The 19,542-nt window shown below is 49.2% G+C and overlaps 1 protein-coding gene across 1 annotated transcript in view; it reads left to right on the top strand.

The window, feature by feature from the left end:
* LOC130492948 (protocadherin gamma-B5-like) overlaps nt 1-19,542 on the top strand; it is a 173,293-nt gene that overhangs the window by 139,706 nt on the left and 14,045 nt on the right. Inside the window, exon 4 of the mRNA XM_056866726.1 lies at nt 17,043-17,131. Within this exon, the coding sequence (XP_056722704.1) occupies nt 17,043-17,131 (89 nt within the window). The remainder of the gene's footprint in view (nt 1-17,042; nt 17,132-19,542) is intronic.

The following is a 19,542-nucleotide window of genomic DNA, read 5'->3' as shown; positions in this document are numbered from 1 at the left end:
AAAGCATGCCTTTTCTCCAGGGGAACTGATGTCCGTAGTCTGGAGATGAGCTGTAATTCCAGGGGACCCCCCCCCCCCCAGGCCCCATCTGGAGGCTGGCATCCCTACAGGAATGAGGGAGGCGTAGAGCTGATTCCACATAGGACAGCACCTCTCCAGTTGGAAGTTTGTCATGTGGAACTTTGTTCTCTCCAAATGAGGGATTCCCAAAGAGTATCATGGAGTGGGTAAGCACAGGGAGAGAGGAAGCTTCACTTATGGGATTCCTGTTCATCTTGTAAGGATGCAGGAGCCCTGCCTCCCCCTCCCCCAATATGTGCAGCCTTCCTCTGCTCTCCACCTGGTCTTTGATCCGATAGCCTGGTCCACATGTCTTTGATCTCGTAGCCTGGCATTAGTCCGCAGCAGCAGGATGTAATGAATTGCTAATGAGCGATTGTGTTGGAAGCAACCAGCTGTTGGCCTACCTTTCCAGGTCCGGTTTGTGCTGGTGGTGAAGTCCTTCAGCATTGCCACCTGTCGGGCTGGCCTTGCTCCTGTGCCTTTGACAACAATCTGGAATGCTAGACATGTAGCAGATGGGGCTTTTGCCTGCTCCATTTTTCTATCTCTAGCTGCTCGTGCCCAAGCAGGCTGGTGGTTTAAAAAGGGGACGGTCCCGTTTTTTTGCCCTTTGCTGGGGATGACTGCTTTTCTGAATGGCCCCCTCAGCCAGAGCTTGACTTAAAGCTAGGGCTGCCAACAGGCCTGGAAGAAAAATGGCCTGTCCCTTTCCTAAAGTTTAGTGCAGAGGTCCCCAGAGCTTGACTTAAAGCTAGGGCTGCCAACAGGCCTGGAGGAAAAATGGCCTGTCCCTTTCCTAAAGTTTAATGCAGAGGTCGCCCACCATCACCTTTCATGGCATCCACCAAGTGTTTTTAGAAAGTAGGTGGAAACAAGTGGGGCTCCTTCCCAGTAGGAGTTCTAGTAGCCCATTTGAGATCTGATTGTCTGTGCAGGTTTAAATAACATTTCAGCGACAGTGTTGGTATTATTCCCTCTCTGACTGGCATGGTGTAGTCTTTAAGAGCGGTGGTTTGGAGCGGTGGACTCTAATCTCCAGGACTTTCTCGTGAATTACTCTAAAAGCACAATACTTTGTTTTAAACTGAGAGCCAGTGGGGTGTGGGGGTTGAGTGGTGGACTCTAAATTGGAGAACTGGGTTTGATTCCCCACTCCTCCACATGAGCGGCGGACGCTAATCTGGTGAACAGGGTTGGTTTCTCTAAAGCTACACATGAACCCAGCTGAGTGACATTGGGCTAGTCACGCTTCTCTTAGAGCTCTCTCAGCCCCACCTACCTCACAGGGTGTCTGTTGTGGGGAGGGGAGGGGAAGGGAAGCTTTGATTCTCCCTTAAGTGGTAGAGAAAGTCAGCATATAAAAACCAACGCTTCTGCTTCTTCTTTCCCAGTGTATTTTTAAAATTTATTCCTCATATCCTTTGCACGGACTTTCACTGTGTGTGGTTGGCTCTGCATTTTGTGTTTACACCCACCACCTTGTGTCAGAATTCAAAAGGTGCCCACAGGTTCAAAAAGGTCGAGGGACCCCTGGTTTAGAGTATTGGAACTGGGCAAACGTTTCCTAGCATAACATCACCTGGTAAATAGCATCCCATGAAGCCTCTTTGACAGGGACTGGTCGGTTTTTTTCTCCAGGCACTTGGCAACCGTACCCGGGGCAATTTGCAGGTTAGGATTGTTAGGCCGTGAAAAGCTTTGCCAGCTGATTTCTGCGCCGCAGGGCTCTGTTAGGACAGGGAACAGGTCAGAGCCTCCGCCTCCGTCCAGTACATACTCCTACACTCTACTCCACCAAATCACTTCTGCATTTTCCTCCACATTCTTTACACAATGAAGTTGGTTGTTACTTCAGAAAAATAATGCAGACAGAATAATGGCTTCCTCCGCTCCCTGCCCCCCAGGAATAATCCTGCAATGTGACTGTGCCCCAAGGGCTGTTCCTTCTGCTTCCCAAAGCTAGGCAGAAGAAGGGGCAAGAGGGTATCTTCTTGCCTTCTACAGTGTGCAGGACAGAGGTAAGAACACTGGCCCTGTATGCCGGTAGAGCAGGGCCACCTTTCTCCTTCCAATAGGATTGCCAAGTTCCCCCTGGCCACCGGCAGGAGGGCGGGGTGTAGGGTTGCCAGATTCCTTAAGATTTGGGGCTGAACACAAGAACATTAGTAGGGTACAATGCCATAAAAGCCACCTTCCAAAGCATCCATTTTCTCCAGGGGAACTGATCTCTGTAGTCTGGAGATGAGCTGTAATTCCAGGGGATCCCCAGGTCTCCCCTGGAGGCTGGCATCCCTGCCTTCCAAGGCTGCAGAACTGCCCCAAAGGTACTCAGCCAGCCATTCCAAATTGTCTAACTGAAGGTGAGCAGCTTGGGTCACTTTGGCTTCTAGTTACCACCCTTGGGCGGGAAGGGAGAAGAGGAGGGCAGGAAAGAGGGTTACCATCCTCTAGGTGGGCCCTGGAGTTCTCCTGGAAATAAAACTCATTTCTAGACTACAGAGACCTGTTCTCCTGGAGAAAATGACACCTTTGGAGAGTAGGCCATAGAGTCTAGGAAACAACGGAGTTCCTCCCCAGACAATGCCCCCAAGCCTACAGGAATTTCCCAAGCTGGAGTTGGCAACCCTAGCAGGAATCTCCTTGTTCTCTGCCAGCAGCAGCAGCAAAATGAAAGGGGTTTCTCTCCGGCCCTCCTTTTCTTCCAACAAGTACTATTCATTAGAGTTAACTATTGCTACAGCTACAGGAAAATGGCAGTCGAACAAATGACTCCGGCACAGATGCTGCGCTGCTGAGTCTCCTCATGCCAAGGCCATGCCAAGCCAATCACACTTTGGGCAAAGTCAAACACACACATGTCCAGTGCTCCCTCCCTCCCTCTTCTATTAACTTTTTACCAGCTGTTTTGGAGGAAATGATGGCAAAAAAAAAAAAAGTACATGTTTTATATCACTGCCAAGATCAGAATTTGGTGGTTCTTGGTGCTGTGTCCATAGCTCTGGTGACCTTGTTACTAAATCTCTCTTTGGAGAGGGGTGGCAGTGTCGAAGCTGTCCCTGGATATCGTAGTGCTTACAGAGGCACAGCACTAGAACCCAGTCCCTCTCCACTAAGGCAGTGCTTCTGGACTATATGCTGGCCTGTCTGTGAGGAAGTAGCACTGAAGAGTTTGCTAGCCTGGGCCATCCAGGTCAGGGCCCCATCCCTTTAATAGAGACTTAATGGGATGTGGAACTCCCTGCCCCAGGATGTGGTGATGGCTGCCAGCTTGGAGGGCTTTAAGAGGGGAGTGGACATGTTCATGGAGGAAAGGGGTATTCATGGCTTTTAGTTGGAATGGATGCTGGTCATGCTGCATGCCTGTTCTCTCTAGTATCAGAGGAGCATGCCTATTATTTTGGGTGTGGTGGAACACAGGCAGAATGGTGCTGCTACACTCGTCTTGTTTGTGGCTTCCTAGAGGCACCTGGTTGGCCAGTGTGCGAGCAGACTGCTGGACTTGGTGGGCCTTGGTCTGATCCAGCAGGGCCTTTCTTATGTTATTTATCAGGTGAGATTATTTCCCTCCATGCCACAAGAAGCTTCAGTTTCCCATTTCCACCCATTAAGGCTCCATCAAAGGGACAGGACGCTTTTCTCCAGGCCTGTTGGGAACCATGGGTACACAGAGCAGGGCTTGAGAAGAGGATCCACTTAATACATAGTACTGGGTGATCAGCCCTGACCTGGATAGCACAGGCTAGCTCGACCTCATCAGATCTTAGAAGCTCAGCAGGGTCAGCCCTGGTTTATATTTGGATGGGAGACCTCCTGGGAATACCAGGGTCATGATGTGGAGGCAGGCAATGGCAAACCACCCCCAAACATCTCTTGCCTTGAAAACCCTACGTCAGCTGTGACTGATGGTACTTTCCACCACCACTGGGTGATCGACATTCAAACAAGCTGAAGGGGGTGAGGGATTGTTTGTTTTAGTAGAAAAGAGTGATACTGAATTGGGCCATGATTCCTAATGGTTGCATTCAGTAATATTGGTAATAACAGAAATTGGTTCCCTTGAGTGAACTTTTGTGGAAGTGTCCCTTCCCAAATATTTGTTAAATTAAAGTTGTTATTTATTTTTTGAAGGGAGAAGGAGGTGGCTTTTAATTCTTAAGAGGCTGAGACAGTTTTGGGTGTTGCTTTCTGAGATTGGTTTCCCATGTTTTGACCAGCATCACAAAATGGCTCGCAATATCTGTAAAATACATCAGGTTCCATTTAAATATATATATTTAAAAAACATGTTTCGGGTTAGAAATTAAAACCATCAGAACCATACACCTGTGGGCAGTTATGGCTGGGAAGAGAGGAGAACAGTTTAAAAACAATGAAGTCACAAAACAAATCTAATCCCAAAACGATGTCCCCCTCAACAGGAATGTTTAGTTCTGCAGGGGAGGGGATAAGGAAGAAGTAGAAAGAGTAAGACTCGGCTGCACCCGGGGCAAAGGTAGGGTGGTCTCTCTGCCGACCTATTGCTCCTGGCTCGCGATCATGGGACAGCTGATCTAATATGGTGGCTGTTCTGGACTAAAGGGTCAGTCCAGGTGTAAACATTAAGTGTCCCATGTTGTTCTTTGTTGTTGCTTTTTGCGCTCAAGTCACAGCTACTTATGGTGACCCGGTAGGGTTTTCAAGGCAAGAGACGTTCAGAGATGGTTTGCCATTGCCTGCCTCTGTGTCACGCCCCTGGTATTCCTTGGAGGTCTCCCATCCAAATACTTGCCAGGGTCGAGGCTGAGTGTGTGTGACTGGTTCCAGGTCACCCAGCAAGTTTCCATGGCAGAGTGGGGGTTCGAACCTGGGTTTCCCAGATCCTAGTCTGACACCTTAACCACTACACCTCACTGGTTCTCTAAGCAACTCATAGGGAGACTGTATTGGCTTTATTGCACCAGTGAGCCCTATTATATGCAAAATCTCTCCATTGCACCTGAGAAACTTTCCCCTACGTGAGAGGCCAGAGGGTCTGTGGCCATGATCCAAGCCCTTGCCAGTCCTGATGGATTTTCTAACATTTGTATGCCACCCTTCTTGAATACTGATAGTTGCCATCGACCTAATGGGGCCATTGTTTCCATCCAGCTCTCTATGTGGAGTAGCAGCAGCTCTCCAAGGCCTCTTCTAAGGCAGGAGGCTTTCCCAGGTTGTCCTTGGAGCTGAGGACTGCATTGAACCTGAGGACTGCATTGAGCAAAGCGTGTGTTCTTCCACGGAGCTATGACCCCTCCACTGAATATGAATCTGCTTCTTGCCAAGCAGACCCTGGATTAGGATTGCCGGCTTCGAGTTGGGAAATACCTGGAAATTTGGATAGGTGGAGCCTGAGGAGGGTAGGGTTTGGGGAGGGGAGATACTTCAGTGGGTATAATGCCATTGGTTCTACCTTCCGAAGTGGCCATTTTCTCCAGGTGAACTGATCTCCATCGCCTGGCACTCCGTTGTAATAGCAAGAGATCTCCAGCCACCACCTGGAGGTTGGCAACCCTACCCTGGATCCATAAAGCCCAGTGGTGGGTGGCAGGACCTCTCTGAGGTCTCCAGCAAAGGTCCCTTTCCTTTACCCAACCCTGCATGCAAGCTGAGATCCTTCCCCCCGGGAGGTGCTGGCGACCGAAGCAAGGGACTTTCTGCATGCACAAGTGGGGCTCTTTCACTGAGCTGGAGCCCCACCCTTTCTTTCCAAAAAGAGGATCCAAAGGGGCTGAAAGAAATCCATAAAATGGTGGTAGAAATATAATATAACCATGTAGTGCTTCGATGGAAGAAGTATTTGTGATGCAGTCAGGGTAGTCCGCACGCTGCGTTGCCATGGAAACTGCCAGTGTGCTGGATGCTTTGAAAGAGGCTGAGCAACTCCGCTTGCTAGCTCTGCCACAGGAAAACATCTGCAGAAAGAGAGCTGGGTTTTCTTTACCCCAGAGAAATGCAGTGGTCCGTTCTTTCCCATTCCTTCCCTCTCTTGCTCACCAGATCTTCGTGAAAGCGATATAGTGATAAGAAGATAGCCTTCTACCAGACACAGCCCGGATAACCTACAAGAACCAATTATTGTGTTTATTTATCTGTTTACTTCGTTTAAACCCCACTTTTCCCACCAATGGGGACCCAAAGCGGCTTACGTCGTTCCCCACTCCTCCATTCTGCTGTCACAACAACCTTGTGATGTAGGGTTAGGCTGAAAGTATTCGATGAGCCCAAGTTTAGTTTCTATGACTTGGGTCGTCCAGTGATATAAAACATGCACACTTTATTTTTATTTTTTGCCATCGTAGAGTCCGACACTCTAACTACTCCACCACACTGTCTCTTTCAAGGCAGGTGCCCACATGAATGGAACACTTAATTTGGGGTGTCTGCTTCTAAATGACAGCCTGCTTGCCCGTCATTCTGTTTTCTGTTCAGAAGGCAAATATCCCCAGAGCAGACTGAGAATAAATTTGGGGGGAGTAAAGTGTATGTGGTCCTCCCAGGCAAATCTCCAGGCCTGGTACTGATCCACCTGCAACCTGAGATAGCAACACAGCCTCCTGTACCTCTCCTGCATCCTGAGAGGAGATGCCCCACATTGACTCAGAGGTATATGAGAGGAGCAGCTGAGCATTTTTCAGCTGGGGGTACACATATGTACACCCTTTGGATCAAAAATATTCCTTTCTCTTTCTCCCCCACCCTCCCCAATGCAGACAGCCTGGCTGCTTCATTTCCATTTTTTTTCCTGGAGCAGGCTTATCTGCTGTAATGCTTGCTCAACACAATTTTTTCCAACGTTTTCTCCCCCCCCCCCCACACACACACAGCTTGTTTAATTTTTAAAATCTATCCCCTTTGTGACTGACACAATGGCCAGCCAGCCAGCACTCAAGGAATAATCAGCCACCACCATGCAAATCTGGTTTCTGGTCCAGATTAGAAGACAGGTTCCCTCTGAGCTTGCCCCTCAGAACATGGCTGCACTCCTGCCAGGTACCATGATCCTTTCCCAAAACAGGCACCTTGCTGAAATGATGCATATCTGTAACCTCCCTTGGTGGTTTTAGGCAAAGTACCCTCTAAGCTTCAGCTTCCACCATCAACAATGTGCGAAGAGGGGAGGGGCCGTGGCTCAGTGGTAGAGCATTTGCACGGCATGCAGAAGGTCCCAGGTTCAGTCCCCGGCACCTCCAGTTAAAGGGACTAGGAAAGTAGGTGATGTGAAAGGCCTCTGCCTGCGACCCTGGAGAGCCGCTGCCAGTCTGAGTAGACAATACTGACTTTGATGGACCAAGGGTCTGATTCAGTATACAGCAGTTTCATGTATTCATGTGTTCAATAATAGCACTCACAGGAGTGTTGTAAGGATTATGACCAGTTAGTGTGTGTAAAGGGCTCTGTAAATTCTAGAGCGTTGTATGTCTTGGGGGAGGAGGCAGCTGTGTATCTGGGGTAAAAAATGTGGCCGGATCGCCATGAAACAAGGTTAGGTTGGAGCAGGACACTTGGGTACTATGACTATTCTGTTTGACAAGGAAAGCATAATCAGTTCTGCGGTTTGTGGGACTCATGCCATAACAGATGGACATATTGATGTCACAACACATCATGTCACTGAGCATTGAGCCCGGGACCCGCGGGCATGTGGATTGCTGGCCTCAGAGCCACTCCGGTTCTGGCTGTGTCCTCTTCTGTCTGTAGGCAAGTCTTGAAGTCTACAAACAGCAAACTTGCCTTTTGATCTGTAAAACTCCCAGTCATGATGCATACCTATGCTCTCCAGGATCAGAGGAGCATGCCTATTATCTTAGGTGCTGTTAAACACAAGGATGCTGCTGCTGCTGCAGTCGTCTTGTTTGTGGGCTTCCTAGAGGCACCTGGTTGGCCACAATGTGAACAGACTGCTGGACTTGATGGGCCTGGGTCTGATCCAGCATGGCTTTTCTTATGTTGTGTTAAGGTGGGTCGCACAGAACTGTTCCAGTGGCCGGGGCACTTTCTTCTGCTGGAAGGAGCCTTCCCCACTTAGAAAAGCACCTGCAACCAGAGGAAGTATCTTTCCAGCAGATGAAAGCACCTCCGCTAACAGAATGCATCCAGGTTCACCAAAGTACTTCTTTTAGATTTGGTGGTGTCAAATCCGTTTGTTTAAACTTAGGTCAGCTGTAATGATGTATAAAGGGGGGTGGGATATTTAGAGCAAATGTGGTGTGTTGGGAGGATGCCAGCTTCTAGCTCTGGGCTTTCCTCCCCTTGCCTTGCCCTGCCCTTGTGGTGTTTTTCTTCTCAGCTCTGATCTTGGAAGAATGCTGTGCTGCAAAATAGGGTTAGCCGCAGGCGTGTGGAGGGGGTCCGCCCCTCTGGCTTTTGCTCCAAAAATCAGGCACATGAACCTGCTTCAGGGGCTGCATCTCTGGGATTGAGCAGTTTCTTTCCCAGGTTCGCTCCCTAGCATTTCCAATTTAAGAAGAAAAAGAGTTGGTTTTTATATGCCGACTTTCTCTACCACTTAAGGGAGAATCAAACCGGCTTACAATCACTTTCCCTTCCCCTCCCCGCAACAGACCCTGTGAGGTAGGTGGGGCTGAGAGAGCCGTGACTAGCCCAAGGTCACTCAGCTGGCTTTGTGTGTAGGAGTGGGGAAACCAACCCAGTTCACCAGATTAGCCTCCGCCGCTCCAAACCACTGCTCTTAACCACTGCCCCACGCTGGCTCTCTCCGCCTCACCTATCTCACAGGATGCCTGTTGTGGGGGGAGGGAGAAAGGGAAGGTGATTATAAGCCGCTTTGAAACTCCTTGCAGTAGAGAAAAATGGGGTATAAAACATCTCTGGTAACGTGGAAGAACCTTTCTCTCCCAGGCACCCTGAGGAGCCCCTCTGCTAATCAGGGTAAACTGTGCAGGACTCGATGGCCGCTAGCCCCAGGCAGCTTTGTGGGTTTTATACCTGACTGGAAATGGGGGGAACAGATTTGGGTTCAAACAAATTGGCTTGCTGCTGCCATCAATTGAGTTTGGACAGGAGAATCACAAATGACCTATAGGTTGCCTCAAGAGAAGATGACCTTGGGAAACTGTAGACATATATTCCCAGGTAAAGGTTCTCTCCATCTACAAAGAAGAAACTTGGCACATGAGTATTTCCACAACTTGGCCCTTGATTTTTGTGTGGAATCTTTGTTGTCTAGGTTTTGCTTCCTTCCTTTTAAACATACTTTGCAGTGGCAATAAGCAAAATTTTCTCCCCTTTCCACCTGTGACACCTCCTCCTGTTTTTCAAACCTGAACAGATGGTTTCCCCACTGAGTGATCCCCCAGGTGCTGGCGAATTCCCCTGGCGAATTCCACTGCCCCAGAAGGTCAGACCAGAACCAATGGGTTGAAATTAAATCAAAAGAGTTTTCAGCTAAATATTAGGTTAGAGCGGTTCCTCAGTGGAGCATGCTTCCTCGGGACGGGGTGGGCTCTCCTTCCTTAGAGGTTTTTAAGCAGAGGCTAGATGGCCATCTGACAGCAGTGCTGATTCTGTGAACTTAGGCAGATCATGAGAGGGAGGGATGAGTCAGTGCTCAGCATTTGTGGCCCTTTCTTACATGCCCAGGGTAATGTCGATCGCCACTTTGGGGTCAGAAAGGAATTTTCCTCTAGATCAATGTGGCTAGGGATCCTGGTGGTTTTTTGCCTTATTCTAGGCATAGAGCTGGGGTCACTGGAAGAGTGGAAGGTAGTTGTGAATTTCCTGCGTTGTATAGGGGGTTGGACTAGATGACCCTTATGGTATCTTTCAGCTCTATGGAGAGCCAGCGTAGTGTAGTGGTTAAGAGCAGTGGACTCTAATCTGGAGAACTGGGTTCAGTTCCCCACTCCTCTACTTGAAGGGATTAGAAATGTTGTCCTTATAGCTAAGTAATTTGTCTTGTACCATTGGAAGGCTAAAGCTAAAATTCTGCGCGCTCTTACTTGGGAGTAGGTCACACTGAAATTAGTGATACTTCTGAGTAAACACACCCAGGCTGTAAATCTAGAAATAGAAAACTGGCTACGAGGGACTAAGTACACACAGTGTGTGAGATCCCGGATCAGGATCATCAGTTGATAGGTTGTTTGTTTGTTAATCACAGTTGTGCTGGGGGTGGGTCAGATTGGTATGGGGCCATGGCATGTGTATGTGTGTGCGCGCACACACACTTAACTGTTTCCAGCAAACTGCATGCCCTCCCTTCCCTAGAAAAGAGCAGCATCTGGGCAAGATTTGCGTTGAGAAAGTGGCACATGGGTTAGCAGGGTGATACACCCCCTTGCCCTATGATCTGGGTCCTGTCAGCCCTTGGCCCACAGAACCAGAAATCACCACAAAGTCATATAGAGTCCAAACAGGTGGTTTTTACTGATCAAATAGGCATACAGTGCAAACGGATAAAATGACAGCTATGAAAGGCTCACTAGCTGGGAGATATTATAAGGCAGGAAAGGCGGGAGATTACACGTAGGAATACAGTTTCCCAGGAGCTGAGTTTTCCCAGGCTGAGGCATGCGACCTTGGGGAGCAGACAATACAGCACAGAGACGGTGGCAATAACGATAGCCGCCTGACATTCTGCTCCCCTCAAGGCCCCCTCCCAGTTCGCAAGGGGGCTGGCCTGTCCGGGTAAGCAATGTGAAAGGCGTCGACGAGGTCGGGGGCGGAGACATCCCGTGCGCGCACCCATTCGTCATAGGCAGGGGGGAAATGTTTCCAACGAACCAGATATTGGAGAGTGCCATGGTGAATACGGGAGTCAAGGATCTTGGAGACTTCGAAGTGTTCTTCCCCCCCCACCATGATGGGTTGCGCAGGCGGTGGGTCCGGATGCCACCGTGGAGAAGCAACATGGGGTTTGAGGAGGCTTATGTGGAAAACAGGATGCACACGCCTCAAGGATTTGGGGAGAGCCAGTTCCACTGTGACAGGGTTTATGACCCGAGTAATGGGGAAAGGGCCAATGAATTTGGCGCTGAGTTTATGGCACGGTTGGGTGGAACGGAGGTTTTTGGTGGAAAGGTAAACCAAAGCACCCACTTGCAGATCACCCCCGGGGGAGCGATGTTTGTCAGCTTGCTCTTTGTATTTACGTTTGGCCCGGTCGAGGTTGCTAACGAGCCAGGGCCAAGTGGTACGGAGGGCGTGTGCCCAGGAGGCAATGTCGGGGTTCCCCTCCCCCTCTACATCATCTGTAGGAACGATGGGACTGAAATCTTGTCCATACACAGCAAAAAACGGGCTAAAACCTGTGGATTGATGCATGGCATTATTGTAGGCATATTCTGCTAAAGGTAACAGTTCTACCCAGTTATCCTGGTGGTAGTTAACATAACAACGCAAATAACATTCAAGTACAGCATTGACACGTTCAGTTTGACCATCAGTTTGAGGATGGTATGCGCTAGACAATCCCTGTTCCACCCCCACCAACTTGAGGAAAGCTTTCCAAAACTTAGAAACGAAACCACTTCCGCGGTCACAAATTATTTTACGCGGAAACGAATGTAAACGAAATATATGCGTCACGAAGAGGCGGGCCAGTTTTTGCGCAGAAGGGATCCCTGCACATGGAATCAAATGTATCTGCTTAGAAAACAAATCAGTAACAACCCACAACACAGTTTTACCCCCACTGAGAGGGAGATCAGTCATGAAGTCCATAGCAATTACTTCCCAAGGTCTGCTGGGCGTTTCAAGAGGTTGTAGCAGTCCCGGGGGTTTGCCCTGCGATCGTTTCGCAGCGGCACAAACGGGACAGCTGCGGATGAAGGAGTCAATGTCGGAACGCATTCCCCCCCACCAGAATTGTCTGCGCAATAAGTGAAGGGTTTTCAGAAACCCAAAGTGCCCAGCTGTTTTGGCTCCATGAGCTAAATGTAAAACGTCCTTCCGGAGAGCTTTGGGTACATACAATTTTGAGTCTTTGTACCAGGACCCCCCTTGTTCCAAAACGCCAGGAGGTAGGGTATGAGCGGAACGTTCTAAAAGGCACTGGTCCCGAAGGACAGTTAAAAAGGATTCGGAGATGGGGATTTTGGAGGGAGCCCCCCCGTCGGTCCTGGAGATCTGAGAAACAGTTATAGGGTTAGTGCTTACGTGCGGCGGCGCGCAGACTGCAGGCGGCTGAGCGGTCGGAGGGGTAGGAGGGGCGGGAACTCCGGTCCGTTGCGGTGGCGGCTGGGCAGCCGGTTGGGCTGGCGGAGCTTGCGAGTTAGGGAAGGTGTGTTGATGCTGGGATCGGGTTTGCACAGCCAGCATAGGTAGGGCCCCACGTTGCATAGGGGTGAACAGAGAGTTGGTGGGTCTTTCGAGTTTTACCGGATATTGTGGTAAACGGGAGAGGGCATCCGCGAGAACGTTCTGCTTCCCAGGGACGTGCTTCAGGGTGAAACGGAACTGAGCAAAGAACTCCGCCCACCGTTGTTGTTTCGCCGACAGCTTATGGGACCCCGTGAGGGCAGCTAGATTTTTGTGATCGGTCCAAACTTCAAAGGGTACTTTAGACCCTTCCAAGAATTGCCGCCATAAAGTCAGTGCATGATGAACTGCAGAGGCCTCTTTCTCCCAGATGGGCCAGTTTAATTGAGCGTGCGCAAATTTTTTTGAAAAGTAAGCGCAAGGGTGAAGAAGACCGTCCGGTCCTTGTTGGAGGAGAGCCCCTCCCATGGCTACATCGGAAGCATCGACTTGCACAATGAACATTTGATTTGGGTCTGGGTGCCGTAGCACCGGCTCCGAAGTGAAAAGGCGTTTGAGGGCCAGAAAGGCGGCTTGGCATTGCTCAGTCCATAGGATTTTTGCGGAGGGCAAGGCAGCCGAGCTTACTTTCCCCTTAGTTTTCAGCAGGTCCGTAATGGGTAGAGCCACTTGGGCGAAGTTAGGGATGAATCCCCGATAGAAGTTTGCAAATCCCAGAAATTGCTGTACTTGCTTGCGGTTGGTGGGGGGAGTCCAATCGAGGACGGCTTGGACTTTGGCGGGGTCCATGCGAAGACCTTGGTGGGAGATGATGTATCCCAAAAACGTGAGTTGGCTTTGGTGAAATTCACACTTAGCTAGTTTAGCGAACAGTTGATGGTTACGCAGGCGTTGTAGAACTTCCCTGACCAGAGTCACATGCTCGTCCATGGTTTTTGAATAAATGAGAATGTCATCTAAGTAGACCACCACCCCACGATAGAGAAGGTCATGTAGGATTTCATTGATGAGTTGCATGAAGACCCCCGGGGCCCCTTTTAATCCGAACGGCATCACAAGGAATTCATACATTCCGAAACAGCTAGAGAAGGCAGTGAGGTGCTCATCTCCTTCGCGGATACGGACTCGGTAGTAGGCTTCCACCAAGTCTAATTTAGAGAACACACGGCCTTCCTGTAATTGTCCCAAAATATCCGAAATTAATGGGATAGGATAGGCGTTGGTCTGGGTAACCGCATTGAGCTTTCTGAAGTCAATGCACAGGCGAAGGTCGCCCTCTTTTTTCCGGACGAAAAACGCGGGGGCCGAGTTTGGGGCATTCGAAGGGCGAATGAACCCTCTGGCGAGGTTTTTGTCCAAAAAGTCCCGGAGGACAGTGCGCTCGGAAGCGCTCATAGGGTAAATCTTACTTTTGGTTAATGTGCAGTCCTTTACTACTTCAATCGCACAGTCTGAGGCCCGGTGGGGGGGTAAGGCATCACATTCCTTAAGGTCGAAGACATCTTCAAAGTCCCGGTACACAGTGGGTAGAGCCGGTGGTACTGGGGCAGTAGATGTTAATGCTGGAACGGGCGGAAATGGCAGAGCAAAGTTTTGCCGATGCTGGTCGCAGGTGGGACTAGCGAAAGAGATAGTGTTTGTGTCCCAATCAATACTGGGACTATGTCCCTTAATCCAGTTAATCCCCAAGACCACTTGAAATCGGATAGGGGCTATAGTGAAGTCTATTTGTTCCCAGTGGGAACCAATTCCCATTGCCACCCCTATGGTGCGATGATCAACTGGACCCCCCTGGAATTGGCTCCCGTCCATTTGAGCAAATTGGACGGGGGCGGGTAAAGCCTCTGAGTCGGCTCTGAGTGCAGCAAACGTGGCTTCGCTTATGAGAGTGCGACAGCAACCGGAGTCAATTAGTGCTTTGACGGGGATTTGAGGACCTCCGTTAAGCTGTTGTAAAACTGCATCTACGTAGACAGTGGAGTCCACTTCTTTGATTTTGGTAGGAGCATTCGGTTTGATAGGAAGATCCTGAGAGGTCTGTGGAGATGCTCCATTCACCACAGACCGGAGCCGTTTTTTGACAAGTCGAGGGGAGATTCCAGGTTTAAGGCTGGAGAAATCCAAGGGTTTTCCTCATCCGAAGAGGGAAAGCTGTCCCCCAATGGGGCACTTGTAATCCGAGACCCGGCGGGGTCGTTGGAAGCAGGCAGGGAGGCTGGGTCCCCGGCATGGAGTGCAGAGGGTGTGGGTCTTCCCGGAGCTGCGCTGCGGGTGGCCGCGGTGCCTCTGCGTGGTGGACGACCTCGGGCGCGGGTTGTCGTGCTGGGACGAAATAATTCCTGGCGGCGTGGACAAACGGTTGCAAAGTGGCCCATTTCTCCGCATGTAAGACAGGCACCCCTCTGAAATCGGGCTTCACGTTCCTGGAGCGGACGTGGGGGATTTCGTGGGACGATCAGTGGTGCCTTGGGTTGAGGCTTTGGGGTGCCCTTCTCCTTGTGCTTTTGACGGACGAGAGAAATAAAACGGCGGCGGCTTTCCACTTCCTCGGCTAATAGGATCCAGCCTTCGAGGGTATCGGGATCGCCCCGCATGTAAGACCAGTTCAGAATGTCAGGATGCAAGGCTTCCCTGAAATGATGAATTAGGGTGGTCTCGGGCCAACCTACAATTTTACTTGCCAGTCGCTGAAATTCATCAGCAAATTCTCGAACTGTAGCAGAGCCTTGTTTTAATTGTAAGAGTTCCGTTTTGGCTCTTTCTCCCAGGAAGGGGTCCTCAAACCTCCTTCTCAGGGCAGTCATGAAGTTGTTGAGGGAACGAATCGCACGAGAGCGGGTGTCAAACTGGAGGACCATCCAGTCAGCCGCTTTGCCTGTCAGGAGGGAAGCTACGTACCGCACCCGGCTATCTTCCGTGGGGAAAAGTTGACCTTGTTCTCGCATATAACTGTCCACTTGATGCAAGAAACAAGGCAAAGTCTCAAGAGATCCGTCATACGTAGTCCTCAATTTGAGTTGCTTCCAAGGGCCGGGCTATCATATATTCAATGATAGCTGTCATAATGTCAGCCCTTGGCCCACAGAACCAGAAATCACCACAAAGTCATATAGAGTCCAAACAGGTGGTTTTTACTGATCAAATAGGCATACAGTGCAAACGGATAAAATGACAGCTATGAAAGGCTCACTAGCTGGGAGATATTATAAGGCAGGAAAGGCGGGAGATTACACGTAGGAATACAGTTTCCCAGGAGCTGAGTTTTCCCAGGCTGAGGCATGCGACCTTGGGGAGCAGACAATACAGCACAGAGACGGTGGCAATAACGATAGCCGCCTGACAGGTCCAGAACTCTGTCTCTCTGTCACACACACACACACACACACACACACAGAGATTGTTAGCTTTGTTTTTTAAGGGGATAAGTCTTCCTTATCATGTGCAGTTGGGCCCTTCCTGCCTGTGAGTCTGTGACATCTTGAGAAGAAAGCCATGCAGGTTTTATTTCATTTATTTATTTATACCCCGCCTTCCTCTCCATTGAGGACCGAAAGCATATTATATCATTCTCCTCTCCTCCGTGCTATCCTCAGAACAACCCTGTGAGGTAGGTTAGGCCAAGGGTATGTGACTGGCCCACGGTCATGCAAGCTTCCATAGCAGAGTGGGGCATTCGAACCTGGGTCTTCTAGATCCTAGCCCAATGCTTTGTCTTCTCTGGCATCTTAACCCGCTGTAAAGTATTGCTAACCCTCCCGTGCCCTGTATTATTTGATGGAAACTGCAAATAGTGCTGTTTGGGTCTAGAGGAGAGGATGGTTCCTCTTTCCATCTTAATCTCTCCTGGAAGAGCCTCTTGTGTCAGCAAAAGGCACCCTCCTCTAGAGGAGGAGGATGACATTAGCGGAAGAGATCTGGCCCCGAGTCTCCCTGATTAGTCCGTTCGTTGCATTTGCTGCTACAGAGATCTACCTCCGGAACGTGCAGCTGTTAAATGCCCAAGCCTCCTTTTCAGTTCCTGTCCTTGTTTTCTTAAAACTTAGTCCTGTTGAGTTCAAGAAGGGTGTTTCCAGCCACAGGGTTTTGTGGGACCTTGAAAACTGACTGGCTGACTGGAGCCTTCGTTTCCAAAGATTCGGGCAGATGCCTCCATCTACATGGCGTGAGAAATTCCTGGATATTTGGGGGCAGAGCCTGGGGGGAGTGTGGAGTTTGGGGATGTGATGCCATTGAGCCCCAACCTCCAAAGGCACCATTTCCTCCAAGGGAACTGGTCTCTGTAGTCTGGAGATCAGTTGTAACTCTGGGAGAACTCCAGGCCCTACCAGGAAGTTGGCATCACCCACAAGAAAATTAGGCATCTGGCCAGGGGGGTTCTAGTCCCTGAAAGCCGATGCCACAAGAAATCTGCCTGCCTTTGAAGAGCTCGCAGGACCCTCTGTGGTTGTGAACGGTTGCTAAGCTGAGGGCATGTCAAGAATTGCATCTTTCTCCTGCCAAAATCCCTTCTTTTACGCAGTTATGGGTGCCCCCAGCCCTCCCCATTTCGAGCACACCCCTTAGCAGATTTAAGACCTTCACAAGGGACCTGTCTGCCCGGTTCTCTTTTTCTTTGCGTAAACAAAGCATCAATCATACTGTGTGTTAATGTGAATAAAGGCATTCCTTCCATTGTGAATAAATATTCTCTCTCAACTGTGTCTTTTTAAATAGTTCATTTCTTTTTGTGTTCTCCATTTCAGATCTCAGAATGGGGATGAAAACGGCACTTGGCCAAACAACCAGTTTGATACGGAAATGCTTCAAGCCATGATCCTGGCATCAGCCAACGGTCAGTGTGCACAAAGAATGTGGTATACATTTTAGTTCAGTTATACAAATGTTTAGCGTGCGTGCTTTAAAAAAAAAAAGTGCACATGAAATGTCTGTTTTATACAAGATGCAAGCCAGCTGAGGAGAGGTTGCTAGGCCTCTTTAAAAGGCTCTGTTCAAGTGGTTGGTGGAGATATTTCCCTCTCTACAAAATGGCGTTGCTATATGGAACAGCTGCTATATGTAACCCTTTGTGGAGAAATACGTTGAATGGACTTCTTTATTTTTAGACCTTAAAAAAATGGAAAACTATATCCCATCCTTTGTCATTTAATATTTTTATACTATACATAGCATATTTTACCTCAGTGTAGAAGTAGCCTGCTAATTCTTTGTCGTTTCCCACCAAAGCCTTATAAAACACCCTGCAAACACTTGCTAGGGCTGGCTTAGGAGACAGAAGCATTTGGAAATAAGGTGTTTGTGTTTTAAAAGAAAAAGGAAATGGGGTGGAAGGGCCTCTTCTCCGAATGGTATCTTTGTAAAGAAAAAAAAAGGGCTTAGATTCTCCATATGTTTGTCATCCTCTCCGGGCAACTGCAGATCTAATTTCCTTCCTTCACAAATAAAAGGATTATTTTTAAACAGTTGCCTCCCGCCTATTTCCAGGGACAGGGCTGCCAATGCTGTCCCCCCTGCCGAGGGTCGTGGGAGGGGGAGTCTGTCAGCCCACACGGGGCCGTCAGAAGAAGACTTCAGTCAGGCACAAATTGGACAAAATTTTCTCCGTTCAGCACAAACCAACTGCTTGTGTGCACTTAGGTTCCTTGCAGCTGCTTCTACAAACTGGTAAAGGTTACGGCTGCTACCTGGTTCAAGAAATCATTGTTGAGTAATTGTATGAAATCCAGTTGATCAATAAAGATCTTTGGATTTACATAAAACCAGTCGCTCTGAAGGGGAAAGGGTTGTTTTCAGTTCAGTGAGGTTTACTCCTAAGGAAATTTGCAAAAATGCCATTTTACAGCCTGCTCAGAAGTGCCCAGTGTGATATTTTCCCTCGGGGAGGGGGCAAATTCCTCTTCGTTTCAGAGTCACTTTATCCAAGAGGCAAAATGTCTGGCACCCAAGCTGAGCCGGGGGTGGGAAACGAAAGGCATCAGTTTAGAAGGAGAAAAGAGGCGATCCATTGCTCTTGTAAAATCCCACCTGATTGATTTGAGGCACCTCTGCAATCATTCATAAGACTTCAGTTGACAAATCCGATTAGTTGAGTGTTGCCTTAGGACTTTCCCCAGAGTTGGCACCAGGCCCAAGACATAGTAGAGCCCTCAAACCAGTTTCCATTTTTGTAGTCTGAAGTCCAAAGGGTCCAATTAGACGTGAGGCTGATAGATCCAACCCGAGTCCTGCCGATTCCTGCTGAAGCTGGGGGTGGGGACAGGTTTGTAAAGCTCAGCCTCAGCGGGCAGCTGCATCCACCCCCCCAAGCATGAGCCATTCTGAAAGAGGATACTTCTGGTCCCAGAGCCCCAGAAGGAGAAAGTGGCTTAAAAATAATATGGTTTGGGAATGTTTATGGGGGTGGGTGGGTGCAGGATTGAGTTCCCACATTCTGCTCTCCAAGGCTGCACTTTAAATCGCACTCCTACCCAGGTGAGATTCTACAGAACTGTCCGTGCCACCAGTTTGGCCCTGAGCAAAATAAACATTGTTGAACTCAGTGGGACTTAACTTTTGAGTAAATGTTTAGAGTTGTGCTGTACATCGGTGGGAATAAATCAGCTTAAATCTGAGCATTCCAGTTGAACTGGTTTTCAATTTGGGCTGCTGGGGAATGGATAAGCAATTTACTGCTCCAGTGTGTAGTAATCCTACCTTCTGAACAATTGTACTTCGCTTCTTTTGTAGTTCAAGGGCACTCCCAGTGCAGAAAGGGAGTGAAATATTCAGGAGCAAAGCATGGTCAGTGGGGGTTAGTGACAGCAGTTAATGCACAAAATGATAGTCTCTGTCGTTTCTGTACAATTCATCTAGACCCTCAAAGCTTGACACTAGCAAGACAAAAGAATTTGCCCGTGGGACTTTGCCTTGACACAGTGCCTTGTTCGAACTAGGCTGCTACTCATGCAAAGCAGCCTCATGGAAACAGCCATTTAGTAAATGAGACTCTCTGGGCGAGTGCAAAGTACATGGATGAGTTCTTTTGCCCTGCCTGGATCATGTTGCAATTGGGCCTAATATGCTAGACCAGCCAGCAATTGGGCTGTTTTGCACTGAGCAAAGAATGGAGGTAGGATTGCCAACTCCAGCGTGAGGATTTCCGGGAGATTTGGGGATGGTGCCTGTGGACGGGGGAATTCGGGGACAGATTTCACTTAGAATCTGTGGTCTACCATAGAGTCCATCCTCCAAACCAGCCATTTTTTC

The sequence above is a fragment of the Euleptes europaea genome, unplaced genomic scaffold (assembly GCF_029931775.1).
Source record: "Euleptes europaea isolate rEulEur1 unplaced genomic scaffold, rEulEur1.hap1 H_3, whole genome shotgun sequence".
NCBI classification, from domain to species: Eukaryota; Metazoa; Chordata; class Lepidosauria; order Squamata; family Sphaerodactylidae; genus Euleptes; species Euleptes europaea.
The sequence above is the reverse complement of the archived record's forward strand: the minus strand, read 5'-3'. Positions and strand labels throughout refer to the sequence as shown.